At 36.4% G+C, this 13468-nt stretch overlaps 1 protein-coding gene across 1 annotated transcript in view; it reads right to left on the bottom strand.

Annotated features, from left to right (window-relative positions):
• The window catches only part of LOC105440493 (putative ankyrin repeat protein RF_0381), a 34180-nt gene extending 26391 nt beyond the window's left edge, over nt 1-7789 (bottom strand). Inside the window, exons 1-3 of the mRNA XM_030993783.1 lie at nt 7746-7789; nt 5658-5814; nt 4208-4347 (exon numbers count right to left, since the gene is read on the bottom strand). Of these exons, the coding sequence (XP_030849643.1) occupies nt 4208-4347; nt 5658-5814; nt 7746-7789 (341 nt within the window). The remainder of the gene's footprint in view (nt 1-4207; nt 4348-5657; nt 5815-7745) is intronic.
• Between the last annotated feature and the right edge of the window lie 5679 nt (nt 7790-13468).

Below are 13468 nucleotides of genomic sequence, written 5' to 3'. Positions count from 1 at the left end.
TTGTTGCCCTTGATAACAAAACCAACAAGAGTAACTGAAACCTCTGCTACTCTAATTGACAATATCTTAAGTAACTTACAACATTTTCCCTTATCTACTATTGTTGTGTCGGACTTGTCTAACCATTTTCCTGTGTATACTATAATTCCTTTGGAAAAAAACCCGTAGTCACCCATAAGAACATTTATGTTAGAAGAAACACCCCAGAAAATATTAATCAGTTTAGAGAGGCATTATTGGCAACAAACTGGAGTGATGTTCTTTTGAATCAGTGTGATGAGTGCCTTCGATATTTTCATGAATAGGTTTTTTTATCGTTGTATGATGCTAATATTCCAGTAGTAAAGAGTAAAAACAACCGTAGAAGAACTCCACGTATGCCGTGGGCCACCAATGCTATGCTGAAATCAATAAATAACAACATTGAGCTGTTTTATAAGTATAAGAAAGCAAGGACGGAAGCTCTAAAAAGGAAATATTCCGTTTACATAAATACCCCTGACTTCTGTGATGCGTGCAGCCAAAAAACAATACTATTTAGCACAGTTTCAAGCAACTTACAATAGTATCAAGGGCACGTGGAAGGTGATCAGAAATGTATTTCAAAAAGCATCTAAAGTAACAAGTATAATACAAATGAATAAAGATGACCAAATGGTTGAAGATAAAAATATTATAGTGGAAAAGTTTAATGAATATGTTTGTAATAGTGGTCCGAATCTGAAAAAAATATTCCAAACAGTCAAACTGATTTTCATGATTACTTAGGAGAACCTTACATGCAAAGTTTATTTCTGGTGCCCACAAATGACGAAAAATTGCTTGGTATTGTTAAAGCCCTCGAGAACAAGAAAAAGTCCTGGGTATGATCATATTGGGAACGAACTTATTAAGCAAGTTATTGTCGGTATCGTTCAACCACTAGTTCATATTTTTAATTTGTCTATGTCAAGCGGAGTTGTACCGATAAACATGAAGATCTCAAAAGTTGTACCAATTTTTAAAAAGGTGACTCTCAATTACTGACAAATTATCGTCCGATTTCTTTGTTAACCTGTTTTTCAAAAATTCTGAAAAAAAAATATTTATGTAAGAACTATAACATTTTAAAACAAAACATGTGTCTTCAGTAATTATCAGTTTGGTTTTCGGGAGAAGCATACAACAACAAATGCAATTGTACACATTATAGATAAACTTGCTTCTGCCTTAGATAGTCGCTTACACACCATAGGTATATTTTTAGACTTTTCAAGGCCTTTGATACTGTAGACCATGAGATTCTCTTAAGTACATTATGTCATTATGGTGTCAGGGGAGTCGCCTTGGATTGGTTTAGAAGTTATCTTACTGATAGAAAGCAATATGTGTCCTTAAATGGAATTGACTCTAGTCCCCAAAAAGTAACATGTGGTGTTCCGCAGGGATCCATTTTGGGACCACTTTTATTCATCTTGTATATTATTGATTTTCAACGCTCATCAAGTGTATTTAATTCATATTTTTTGCTGATGAATCAAGTGTATTTTTTTCTCATAAATGTCCACAAACATTGTTGAAAACTGTTAATGAAGAGTTTCGAAATGTAATGAAGTGGATTAATGCTAATAAGTTATCCTTGAATCTTCAGAAAACTAATTATATACTGTTCAGTAATTCAGTTAATAGTTTGCCAGGCGAAGTGTCATTTAATAATAACCCAATTGAGAGAGTAACTTCAACAACATTTCTTGGAATATACATAGACGAGAAACTGAATTGGAAAACTCATGTGGACAAATTAAGTAAAGTGGTGTAAAAAAATACTGGTGTTTTGTATAACTTGAGATCATGTATACCTCAAGAGGTATTGTTCATTTTGTACTCTACTCTTATTTATCATATATTAATTATGGTATGATGGCATGCTTGGGGCAAATCATCCAAAACTCAAATCCACAGGCTTTTTGTTGTGCAGAAGCGGGTTATTAGAATAATTTGTAACGCGAATTATCGTGCACATACAAATCTACTTTATTATGAAAACAGTATTCTAAAACTATATGATCTCCATTCAATGCAACTTAGAATGCTCATGTTTAGCATTCACTCTGGGGACCTCCCTCCTGCCCTTGCTCAAATCTTTAGAAGGGATAACCAAATTCACACCTATAATACTAGACAGGCTTTTGATCTCCATTTACCATATACAAGGACAACCTTCACTTTGAATACACTAATGTCCACTGGCCCCAGGTTCTGGAATTCACTTGATACTACTATAACAAATGCTTCAAGTATTTCAGTTTTTAAACGTAGACTTAAGTCATATTTTCTTCACAAGTATGTCGATGACACATGAACGTGTTATCAAGCTTTATTGATTGTGTACTGTAGCATATTTAACTCTACTCTTGATCTTTTTTTTCGTTAATTCTTGACTTTGACATAACCCCCTTTATCCCTTTTCTTTTTTCTTCTTCTTTCCCATCTGTACATATACCATATATTCCTACTTGACCTCTGCACTCAGAGAGCAATAACTCATTGATGTCTCGACTTGGTGTCAGCTTGGGTTTGTCCATATTAGATCGCCCTCTAATGGGTGGGTTGGTTTTTTGCACATATGTTACATATTTTCACACACACGGTGAGCTTGTTAGCTCACCCGGTGTGATGGGGATGTGCGCATCTTCGGGTATACTTGTTGTAGTCATCCATGCTGTGGTCGATGCATCGTTGGGTAGTTGTTCTCTGAGAGTATTTTGTAAATAGTTTTATATATTCCATATTTGTTGTTGTATTCATGAATAAGTTATCTTTGTCACATCATATGAGGGAGCCTTAACTTAACAAGCTCTGCTTCAAACAAGGTCTCCTCGTCTTCCTTTATTCTACATTGTACTGTTTTGATTATACTTTGTCACATGTGTTTGCTGGAAGACAAATAAACTTGATACTTGATACTTGAAGGCTTGAATAACCCAAACTTGAGCAATTATGGAAGTCAACTAGGCATTGAGCAACTACTAAGAAACGAGTACTTGAGCAAATACTAGTACTTGATTAAGTACTATACTTTAGAAAACAGGAACTTGAACAACTACTACTGCAGCAATTACTCATTACTCAATTTTCTTGAAAATGGCGAGTTTGGAGGGCAATTTTCTCAAATTTGATAAGTGCTAGGGTATATCATTTCGTATTTGACTGGAAAGGGTATATCTTCAAATATCTAAATCCAAAAAAAGGTTCGGGTTTAGGCAGAAACGAGGGAGATACGACCACAGAAAGAAAGCCAATTCCTAGAACTTAAGGGGGCGCCATTTATTTGTTTGAAGATTTTATTGGAGCGAGGAATTCAGCGTTGCTTTATGCAATTATGATATAAAGATACTGCAAGAAATTAAGATGAAATATAAATGGTATGATAAACTAATGACTACAACTTCCTTGACTACTACTTTATTAACTAATTCTTGTTTAACTACTAATTGATCAACTACTACTGCCTAAACTAGGATTTGGAGAAGAATAATGACTTGAAAACTAGACATGTAATCGTGTCACAACGATGTGCGTGGAAAGGCGCACGTGTTTCTACGATTGAAACGAATGAGATTCTTTCGGACTATCCAGATCAATTTGTAAGAATTATGTGGCTGCTGTGATAGTGGAGATAGGTAGGGCGGAAGTAAAGCCACCAAAACGTCCCGAAACGGACAAAATGGCCCCTGGACGGTCACGCATGAGGGATTCCGGAGAACGAAGAATACAGCGACCGTGAAGGGATGCCAAAGACTATGCCTACGAACTTTGAAGGGAATGTGAATAGGGGATGGGACCTACAAAGGGCTCGCAAGCACTGCCTGCAAAACCAACACGATTTGGTGCATGTGGTGACGCGTGATGCGGCATAAACGTCCGCACATACTAACAAAATCATGCAGAGTATAACAAGGCGTCTTAATTGGGTCCCTTGACGATTAAAATCGAAACAATGACGCAATGGCTAATACGTGTTATAATTGGGCGGAATCTCAGAATTCGTAAAGTGACCCTGTTTCAAATTCGATTTACTCAAAAATTTGGTATCATTCGAAAGGGCAATTTATTGCAGTCATTTTTACACCAGTGTAATCTGCGTGCAATGTATTGTACGCATTTACTGTCTTGTACGCAATGCATAGTAAAATCATATTTTGTCACCCTGTCACCCTGTCCTTACCCTAATGATGCAACGTGGACGAGGGAATCCCCGTCATTATCCCTTTTTGTGGGATCTGCTCCATGCAATATCAGCTCTTCAACACATGATTGGTGGCCGTACTCGGCTGCTAAGAGTAACGGGGTTGAATTATTGGTCGACTGGTGAGAGAATAAAGGCAAAAGTCGCAATCACAAATTGCCGCGTTCGAAGCTGCATGCTATAGTAAACTTGTCTGCCATACGGCAACCAAAAAACACAGACAAAATGGCACGGTAGATAGAGGTTTCTTCTAGATTAGTTCTAAAGCGATTAGTATAATATATGGCCATTTACAGAGAGATGGTCACTAGTACAGTTTCGACCCATTACAATCGTACTCGAATAATACAAACATGCATAACATAAACACACAGTAATTGAAAGCACTCGATTCGAATTTGTCATTTACGGTTTGAGCTGAGGCTTTCTCATTATAGCTAAATTTGAATTTTAGACTTAGCTTAATATGATATTGTTTGGATTGCTTACAGAATAGCAGAGTTGTTATTACGATATTCTTATGTTTGACGTAGCGTCTTTGTAAAGTGGTTACTTGATGAATACGTTGGGTACGTTAACAAATTTGTTGAATTAATTAAAACGGTTTTATTTATAGCATTAGACTTCTCTTCGTCATCATTTTGGCCTCATTTAATGCCAACGCGTGGACTTGATATCGCATTATTGGTATAAATATGTGTACTGTCCTGTTTTGTTACCTTATCCAATGAATAACAATAATATTAATTTCAATACCTACGTGTATACTCTTCAAAATACTACTACTACTACTACTACTAATAATAATAATATTTCAAAGTCGACTCCGAATTGTATTAAGTTAAACCGACATTTAAATTCTTTTTGCCAAATTAATCGTGAGCCCGGCAACCACTGAGCAGCGCCAGATCGACGTTGCTTTATCCCTTATTGTTGAACGCCAAACAAGGTAGCAGCAACTGCCGTCTTTTAACGTCTTTTGGTATGACGCCGCCGGGTTTCGAACCACGACCTCCCGGTTGTGTGGCGGACGCTCTACTGACTGAGCCAACACACCTATATGGTCAGGTTTAAGTAATAAAGCATTGTGATGTTGGGTACCGTAATTGATTGAGGTTGATTTGTTCAATGTCTTTGCGATTGGGTTAATTAGACCAAATCACATTTGTCGCATTTATGAAAATTAGACTCAGACGAATAAATTCATACTGACAAATAAATTGGGCCTTGTTCAGATATAACGCAGCTAAAACCTGGCAATTTAAATGTCAATGGTGACTAGAACTGCAATAAGCTTTCTGTATCTTATAACAGCTTAATGTATACGCCCAGGACCTTTGTTTCGCACTGTTGCTTTTAATTTAGACGTACAAATAAAAACGCAGCGGTTTACCGCATCATATCTGATCAAACCTTTGAAAAGTCTTACTTTGACATCAACATCAGCTCCTGCATTTATCAGAAGTTTGGTCGCGTTGAGATCTCCTTTAGAGCAAGCATCGTGAAGTGTTCCTTTGTCTTCGTTGTTTAACGCATCAGGTTGAGCACCAAAGGCCAAGGGAACTTTCATAACTTCTTCGTTTTGCCTTGTAAAGAAAAAGATTAGTCATAGAGATGTGCAAAATAACGTGTAGGTTTTGTTATTCTATCTAATAATAGTTTACCAATGCAGTTACAGCAAATTAAAAAAATGTGTGAATAATTAGTCTTGAAAGGGTGAAAAGGAGAGCATAAAAGCGTGTCTACTAAATTGTATGGCCATTATAAGCTTAACCCTATTTAGCCCGGGCTATTTTGAAGCTGCATAGCCCAGGGGGGGGGGGGGGGGGGGGCTTCTAAAGCCCCCTCCCCCCCCCCCTATGATCTCGGCCGTGGAACGACCAATCGCCGCGAAAATGTGCATACATGTCAAATGAAGTGTATAGAATACTATGGTAATTTCAATTTTTTTTGAAAAATTCACTCATTTGCATAGTTATGGTACATATATTTGTTACACCATTTGAATAATAATACAACACAAACAAATTGAATAACCAGGGTTATTCCTTATGTTATCTATTGTTTGGATAATATCTTATGTATTTCTTTGTTTTTTAACTTATGTATTTTGTTGTTGTTGTTTTATTTCATTTCCAACTATAATTCAACTATTTTGACCCCAAAATAAACACCTAAACTATAAACAAGACCAAATGACCAATGTTTTATCTCTTTATGGAAAAATATGAAACGTTACTTTTGTATATATAATCTCACTTGATCGGTTTTAAATAGCACATTAAATAATTCGGATTGTTAGTAGTTACATAAACCTTTTTTTCCCTTAAAATATTGTGTGTAGCGTTGATGACTGGGGGTTGTTGTTCTAGGGGGCAGTTGTCTCGGGGTAGTTGTCCAGAGGCTAGTTGTCATGGGATTATTCGCGGTTTAAATAGCGCGGTTTAATTAGCCTAGGCAAGTCATCCTATTAAAGGGACTTGGTAACATTGTTTAGATGACATATAGTGGTGCTAAGGTAGTGACTTCAACGCTAGATGTACAATTAAAGATAATCTGAAAATTTGAGTGAAAACGGACCCTTATTAAATGTATAAATTGGGAAAAATCGATCTAGTCGATTCATTAATTCTCCCAACTATATTATTACAATTAATTACATTTTAGATGAATGTAAATCGTCACAAAGCAATAAAATGGCTCTACATTCCATTCCAGACATTAAAGTGTTGACAGATTTTTACAGTCTGTTTTATGTCTTTTTTCATGGTAAAAACGGTTGGGAAAATTCCAAAATGGTTCGGAGAATTTACTGTTAATCACTGTTACAGGGTGTCCTTCATTGACTTTTTGAAAGAAACAGATGTCTTTTCCCTTTATTATTTAAAACTTATCTACATGCACTTCTGGAAAATCATAGAAGTTTAACAAAACAATAACAATCAACTGAACTATAACAACTATCTAGACTAATCCTACAAGGTCAACAGTAGAAAAAATATGATAAGTAACATTTTATACAAAAATTAAGCAATTTGTTTTCATCAACCTTCAACAATGTTACCGAGTCACTGTAATTCATCAAAGCGGCTTGGAAAGAGGTCACACGGCCTTTTTAGCAATGTTTGCATATCTAATGGCCTTTGGCCTACATACTTCGATACCGAACTAGGGCTGTATTTTGATAACATGATGTACACTCATATTAAATTTCTTTCATACACGTCAAACATTACTAAAGTTAAGCTATGGTCACAACTAAAAAGAGTAGCCCGCTCGACGGCCAGGCAGGGAGATTTTAGCCAATTTCGCCCGTTAAATGATATAATTTTACCAACAAATCAAACAATTATGACAACGTTTATTTATGCATGTTTATCTATGCTGGTTCATATCGTTCTTATATTTAAGAACGATATGAATATAATGTGTTTATTTATGTTTGAAATTATTCAATAATTACATATACTTAGCGATGAGGAAATAATTCTAACCTGGTGCGTGAAGTAAGAAATACTTCATCAGCTCCGACTGATGCATCTTGAAGAGGAATGTCGACATATTGCATCCATAAACCACTTAATTGAATACTATTAAAAATCCTGTTCAGCTCGGTCAAGCTTCCGCCTGTTTTGTTTTTCCACATGGAAAGACACTCTTCTGTCGCTCGTTTAGAGTCACTACCGTGCTGCTTCAGAATAATTGATGCCATGTTGTACCTAATACCAAGTCTGGAGGTTAGTTCATGGTATTTATCATGAGGGATGCGGGCTGCGAGATTAGTAAGTTGTGCATCTGATACCGTGTCACTATACAACAAGGAGTTAAACAATACGGACACGATATGTAAAGTATTTCTCAACTCATCGTGAGTTTTCTCCGAGTCATATCGTCACAATTTCCATGAGCAGGTCTTTATTAATTTAGGTAGAAGTATTCTGATAATTTCATTTCTTAAGCTAGAACTAGGAGCTTGATTTGTCATAGGAAACATATTCAATTTATATTTAAATTCAGTTTTAGGTAGACAACATTATGTGAACTCTCAAGCCCTTTGGAGCATTCAGTCTCCACGAATTTAGAATATCTAAAGTTTTCTCGCTGAAACTGTGATCCTCTCTTCGAACATTGAAAGCCTGGTAAAGCATTTATTTGTTCATGAGGGAAACGTATAAATCTAAAAGCCAGCATTTACAGACTGGTGAGTTTGTGCATGGTTGATATGAGGGTTCGGTCTAAAAATGACAGAAGCGTAAATATGTCAGACATTGAAATGTCAGAGGCAAAAATGTATAAGAATTAAGCATGTAAATGGTAAAAATGTAAAAGGTAAGGGAGAACTCTACACAATTAATTGACGTGATCACATTTTGCTTTTATCGTACCTTCTCCTCAATCATGTATATCAATTTGTTCAGATTTATGAATGCCATCAAATATTTATGAGCCTATACACTTCATGCGTGGTTGAGAATATATTGCAGTGACCGAGGCGCGGTTTAATTAGCCTAGGCAAGCCATCATATTAATTAATCAAAGCGACTTGGAGAGAGGTCACACCCAATACGACTTTGACTAATCTTGCTTTGCCTCACTTTTTTTATGAAGGCAACAAAAAAGGAAGGAATACTGACTGGGATCGAACCAACTACCTTACCAGTTGAGCCAATGACGGGCTGATGAAAGATCGGTTTGCATTATTATTATAACCCTAACCCTAAAAAAAAGTCAACGCAAAGCGTAGCATCCCCTCGACGGGTACAAACGACCTTTGACCTACATACTCTGATATCAAACCTAGGCTGTATTTTGTACCCTCATATTAAATGTCATTAATACCCGTCAAACATTACTAAAGTTAAGCTATAGTCACAACTCAAAAAAAGTAGCCTGCTCGGCGGCCGGGCAGGAAGTTTTTAGCCAATTTCGCCCGGGCACAAAGCGGCGGCCATCCGGGCACTGCTTGTTTTTAGGGCATCGCTTGGTCGCCGCTGAAAGATCTATGATTATATTATACAATTCTCTAATCTTATCACATGTGTTATATTGTAATATTGTATGGGGTAATTGTAGTTTAACAAGAATTAATTCCTTATTTTTGCTTCAAAGGAGAGCGATTCGCATAATTACTAACTCAAATTATATATCACACACGGAACCTTTATTTCATCGTTTAAAAAAAATTAAAAATACAAGATATTCACATTTTTCAGACAAGCATTCTCATGTATAAATATTCTCATAATCAACTACCATCCTTATTTCACAACATTTACAGTTTAAACTCAAACATTCACACATATCCCACCCGTTGTTCAACAAATTATCACTTAGAAAATCCTAAAATAATTTTAACCCAAAAGTCATCATGGACCAGATGTTTGAAACTCCTTACCAAATTCAATAAGGCATTGTTCATCTCTCTATTCTTTTAAAGCATCTCTTAAAAAATCTCTTATATCGCAGTACCTACATAATTGATTTCAACTTGCAGTAGGCAATTATCATACATATCTCAAATATTGGTCACATTACTTGCAACTCATGTTTGCAAATTTCATATTCTATTTCGTATTCTTGGTTTCCTTTATTGGAAAGGCTACATTTTGTTTCCACTCCCCCATCCAACAGAGAGTTACGTGTACATACACTATTCGATACACATACCAACACGCACGCTTGCGCGTATATTCACACACACACACACATACACACACACACACGCGTACACCCACACACACACACACACGCTTACACACACAGCACACTCGCACAGCACACTCACAAAATCGTACACAAAGAACGTTTAAACACTTTATCATTTTAAGTTTTACCTTAAGATTATTATTTTTTTCTTTTTGAGGCCGCCATCTAGTCAAGCTTCGCTTATAATTGCGGTCTCCTGCACTTTTTTCAACTGATAGTTTGGATAATACTTTAAATTCATAATAATATGTTATATAAATATTGAGTTTCGTTATTATATGTACATATGTTAACATTGTTATCATTGTATGTATATTTTGTATTATACCTTACGTTTATATTTTCTTTGATATTTTGTTATTATAATTGGAAAAATGCAGAAATCAAAATCAAAAAATCAAATCAAATGATATCTTAGATCCTATTTTTTTTTGGGGGCCATTTTGGGGGAGACTAGCTGTATTAACGCGTACTCATATGCGCGCAATGTATTGTTAAATTTCTAAGAAATATAAATTCCGTACTTTGATTTGATACATGCCTCAGTTGGCAATTGAATTCGATTTGATACATGCGTCTTTTGGCAATTGAATTTGATTCAATACACGTGGCATATTAAGTCAAACTTCACAAAGATGGAATGAATACAGAGCGAGAGGGGTGGGTGAAAGCTCCTCCCCAGGAGGATACATGTACGTCAAGCAAAAAGATTTGGCAGATGGGTACGAGGGCTTTGAATGTGAGCTACGAATATAAATATAATTATTGCTAACATTTTTATACACAACCCCTGTACGAAACAAATCTATTCCGTAATAAATAACTAAGAAAATGAAAGTTCATGACATTTTCTCTAAATAGCAATTTGAAGAGGAGCTCGCATTAAACGTCACAGTTTTGCAAATTCCCTGTGTGTGATTGTGTTTCGAGGGTGGGGGGTAATTGTTCTCGGGGGGGGGGGGGGTAATTCTCCGGGGGTAATTTTGCGGGGGGGGGGGGGGGGTAATTGTCCTTGGGGGGTAATTGTCCTCGGGGGCTAATTCTCCGGGGGGTAATTGTCCTCGGGGGGTAATTCTCCGGGGTGTAAATTTCCAGGGGGTAATTGTCCTTTGGGGTTGTTTTCCGGGGTGTAATTTTCCGGGGGGGGGGGGGGGTGATTGCCCAGGGGGTAATTGTCCTGATACGATATAAAATACTTATCTGAGAACGATTTCGGAAACAATGCTTACCTGACTTTAGAAGTAGAAACTTCACTGACTGCTGCTGCTGATGCATCTTGAGGAGGATTGCTGACTGATATGGATGCTGACGGACTCGGGGATGTGGAATCTTTTTTTCCTGGTGATATTTCATTTTTTTCTATTTTATGAGTCGAAAGTTGTGTTAACTTTGTAAGACTTTGTATGCAATACGTTTATGTTATTGGTTGTATAATCCCGATGCATCATAATTTAAATTACGATTAATTGATTAATTTCAGCAAACTCCTTACATCTCCATTATTTTTATTATTTATTTTATTTTTTTTTTAAAGGAAGGGAAATATTAATACAACAACAACCAGATCCAGCAAAATGTACAGAGTAGGCCGGTGAGTTATTTATCTTAAAGCGGAAATTCCAAGGTTTGTTTAATGTTCAATATTTGCCCTTGGCACTCATAATATCCGTCAAAGACAAAGAGTTTTCACTCTTCTAACAGAAGGTGGAGCTTAGATTAAAACTTGATCGATGGGACAAAAAAAAATCAACTTCTTTCACCAAGATTTGCAGTTGAAAGTAATTATCAGTGTTAGTTAGTTTGGATAAAACAGACACATGGGATCCCGAAGTCAAGATTAACGTCTCTATCTCATCCGTCAGTGGCAACGAACATTTCTTGAATTCACCTCTCCAGTGATTAGCCTTACATAAAACTGTTCACTTCTTTGCATTTGGGTAAGCCTGAATCTGATGACCGGGGTAATAATATATCTGTAAAGCGCTTAGGTACATCGTTTGATCGGTGTATTGAGCGCTATATAAAAAACCGGATTATTATTATTATTATATCGAATCAAGAACAAAAATTAACATGGATATTGTAGTTACGGTTGCGGCTCATAATCAAAGTGAAACATAACGCCTCCTTTATTAGATTAAGATTTAAAGATATCCGAAGTTATCTTAAAACCCACCTAAATTAGCCAAAAAATGTGGTCTGAACTTTATATCCATCTGAAGCTTTGATTGGCACACTTTTAGCTCCACCAGCAGGTCATCTGCTTTTCCATTAAAATCCAAGTGGAAGTAGATAGTATGCCTCGTCTTTTTGATGAACCTTCTATGGAGAGTCTCCGATTGGATCTAATTAAGCAAGAATATTAACAAAATTGGAGGGAAGAGATGATTCAAATAATATTTAAATATATTTGTAGGAAATGATGAACATGTATAAATGACATTACCTGCACTTACATATAGAAAAAAGGCACTTGTACTACAACGGGTAGGATCATAGTTAATTTACAAATGGAGTTACAGCTATTTCCATTCTTTAACGTAAATTTGGAGGTACACACCAAGCGTGATAGATATTTGCCTTCCTTGCAGGTGGAGAAAACAATCAAATAGCACAAGTGAGCACAATTATTTTTGTTGGCCCTCAAAAATTTGAAAATTTTCACCCTCCCCCCCCCCCCCTTGAGCGCCAGGGGGGGGGGCATCTCCAAAAAAAAAAGGTTAAATTAATGTTAACAAATGTAAAACAATACCCCCCCCCCCCCCTGGATCCGCCACTGGCTCCGCCTGCTGTCTGGGTAAAATCTCACTTTACTCGGGAAATACATATTTTGCTATTGTTATATGACGTAGCATGCAATAGTTATATAATAATGGTAATGGGCTTATGGGCCAATCGAAGGGCGCATTATCTTGTCTGAATAATGTTGTGATCGTTAACACTATGGTGTCTCTCATACTACTCTCTCCTCTCTTTCTCCATCTCTTTAAATTATTATTTCCCTCCATGGCCTCTTGTATTTACCGTTATCCTCTCTCTCTATACCTAAGTATTCTCCCTTTTCATCTTTTATCCCCCCTCTCTCTCTCTCTCTTTCTGCCTCTCCTTTTTTTCTCTCACCGTTTTCTCTTTCTTTAAGTGGGTGAATTCAATCTGGTTTAAAATACTTTCATCCTTGTATTTTGAAACTCCGTACTTCCTGCAATTTGTTTAAATGTTTTATTATTGCCATTGAGATTTTAATAGCTCCATATCTGTTGAATCGTTTTACAATGTCTTCACTATATCTGTCATGGTTGTAAAACGATCTACATTTCGGCCCTGTGGCCATTAATGACTTCTTATTAATAAAATCACTTAGAATTAATAAATAACTTTCCCCTAAATATGAATTGTTTTAAAGCTGTTTAGTAGGACTTGTAGGAAGATTACAAAATATAAATAAGTTAAGTCACTCTCTCAGCCGAAGAGAGGGGGGTGGGGGCTTTGAAATATCGGTCATAACTTGGCATACTGATAGAATATACATTGCCC

Source organism: Strongylocentrotus purpuratus, unplaced genomic scaffold (assembly GCF_000002235.5).
Source record: "Strongylocentrotus purpuratus isolate Spur 01 unplaced genomic scaffold, Spur_5.0 spur5_scaffold_20, whole genome shotgun sequence".
In the NCBI taxonomy this organism is placed as follows: Eukaryota; Metazoa; Echinodermata; class Echinoidea; order Camarodonta; family Strongylocentrotidae; genus Strongylocentrotus; species Strongylocentrotus purpuratus.
Note: the sequence above shows the minus strand (reverse complement) of the source record. Positions and strands in the feature narration are given on the sequence as shown.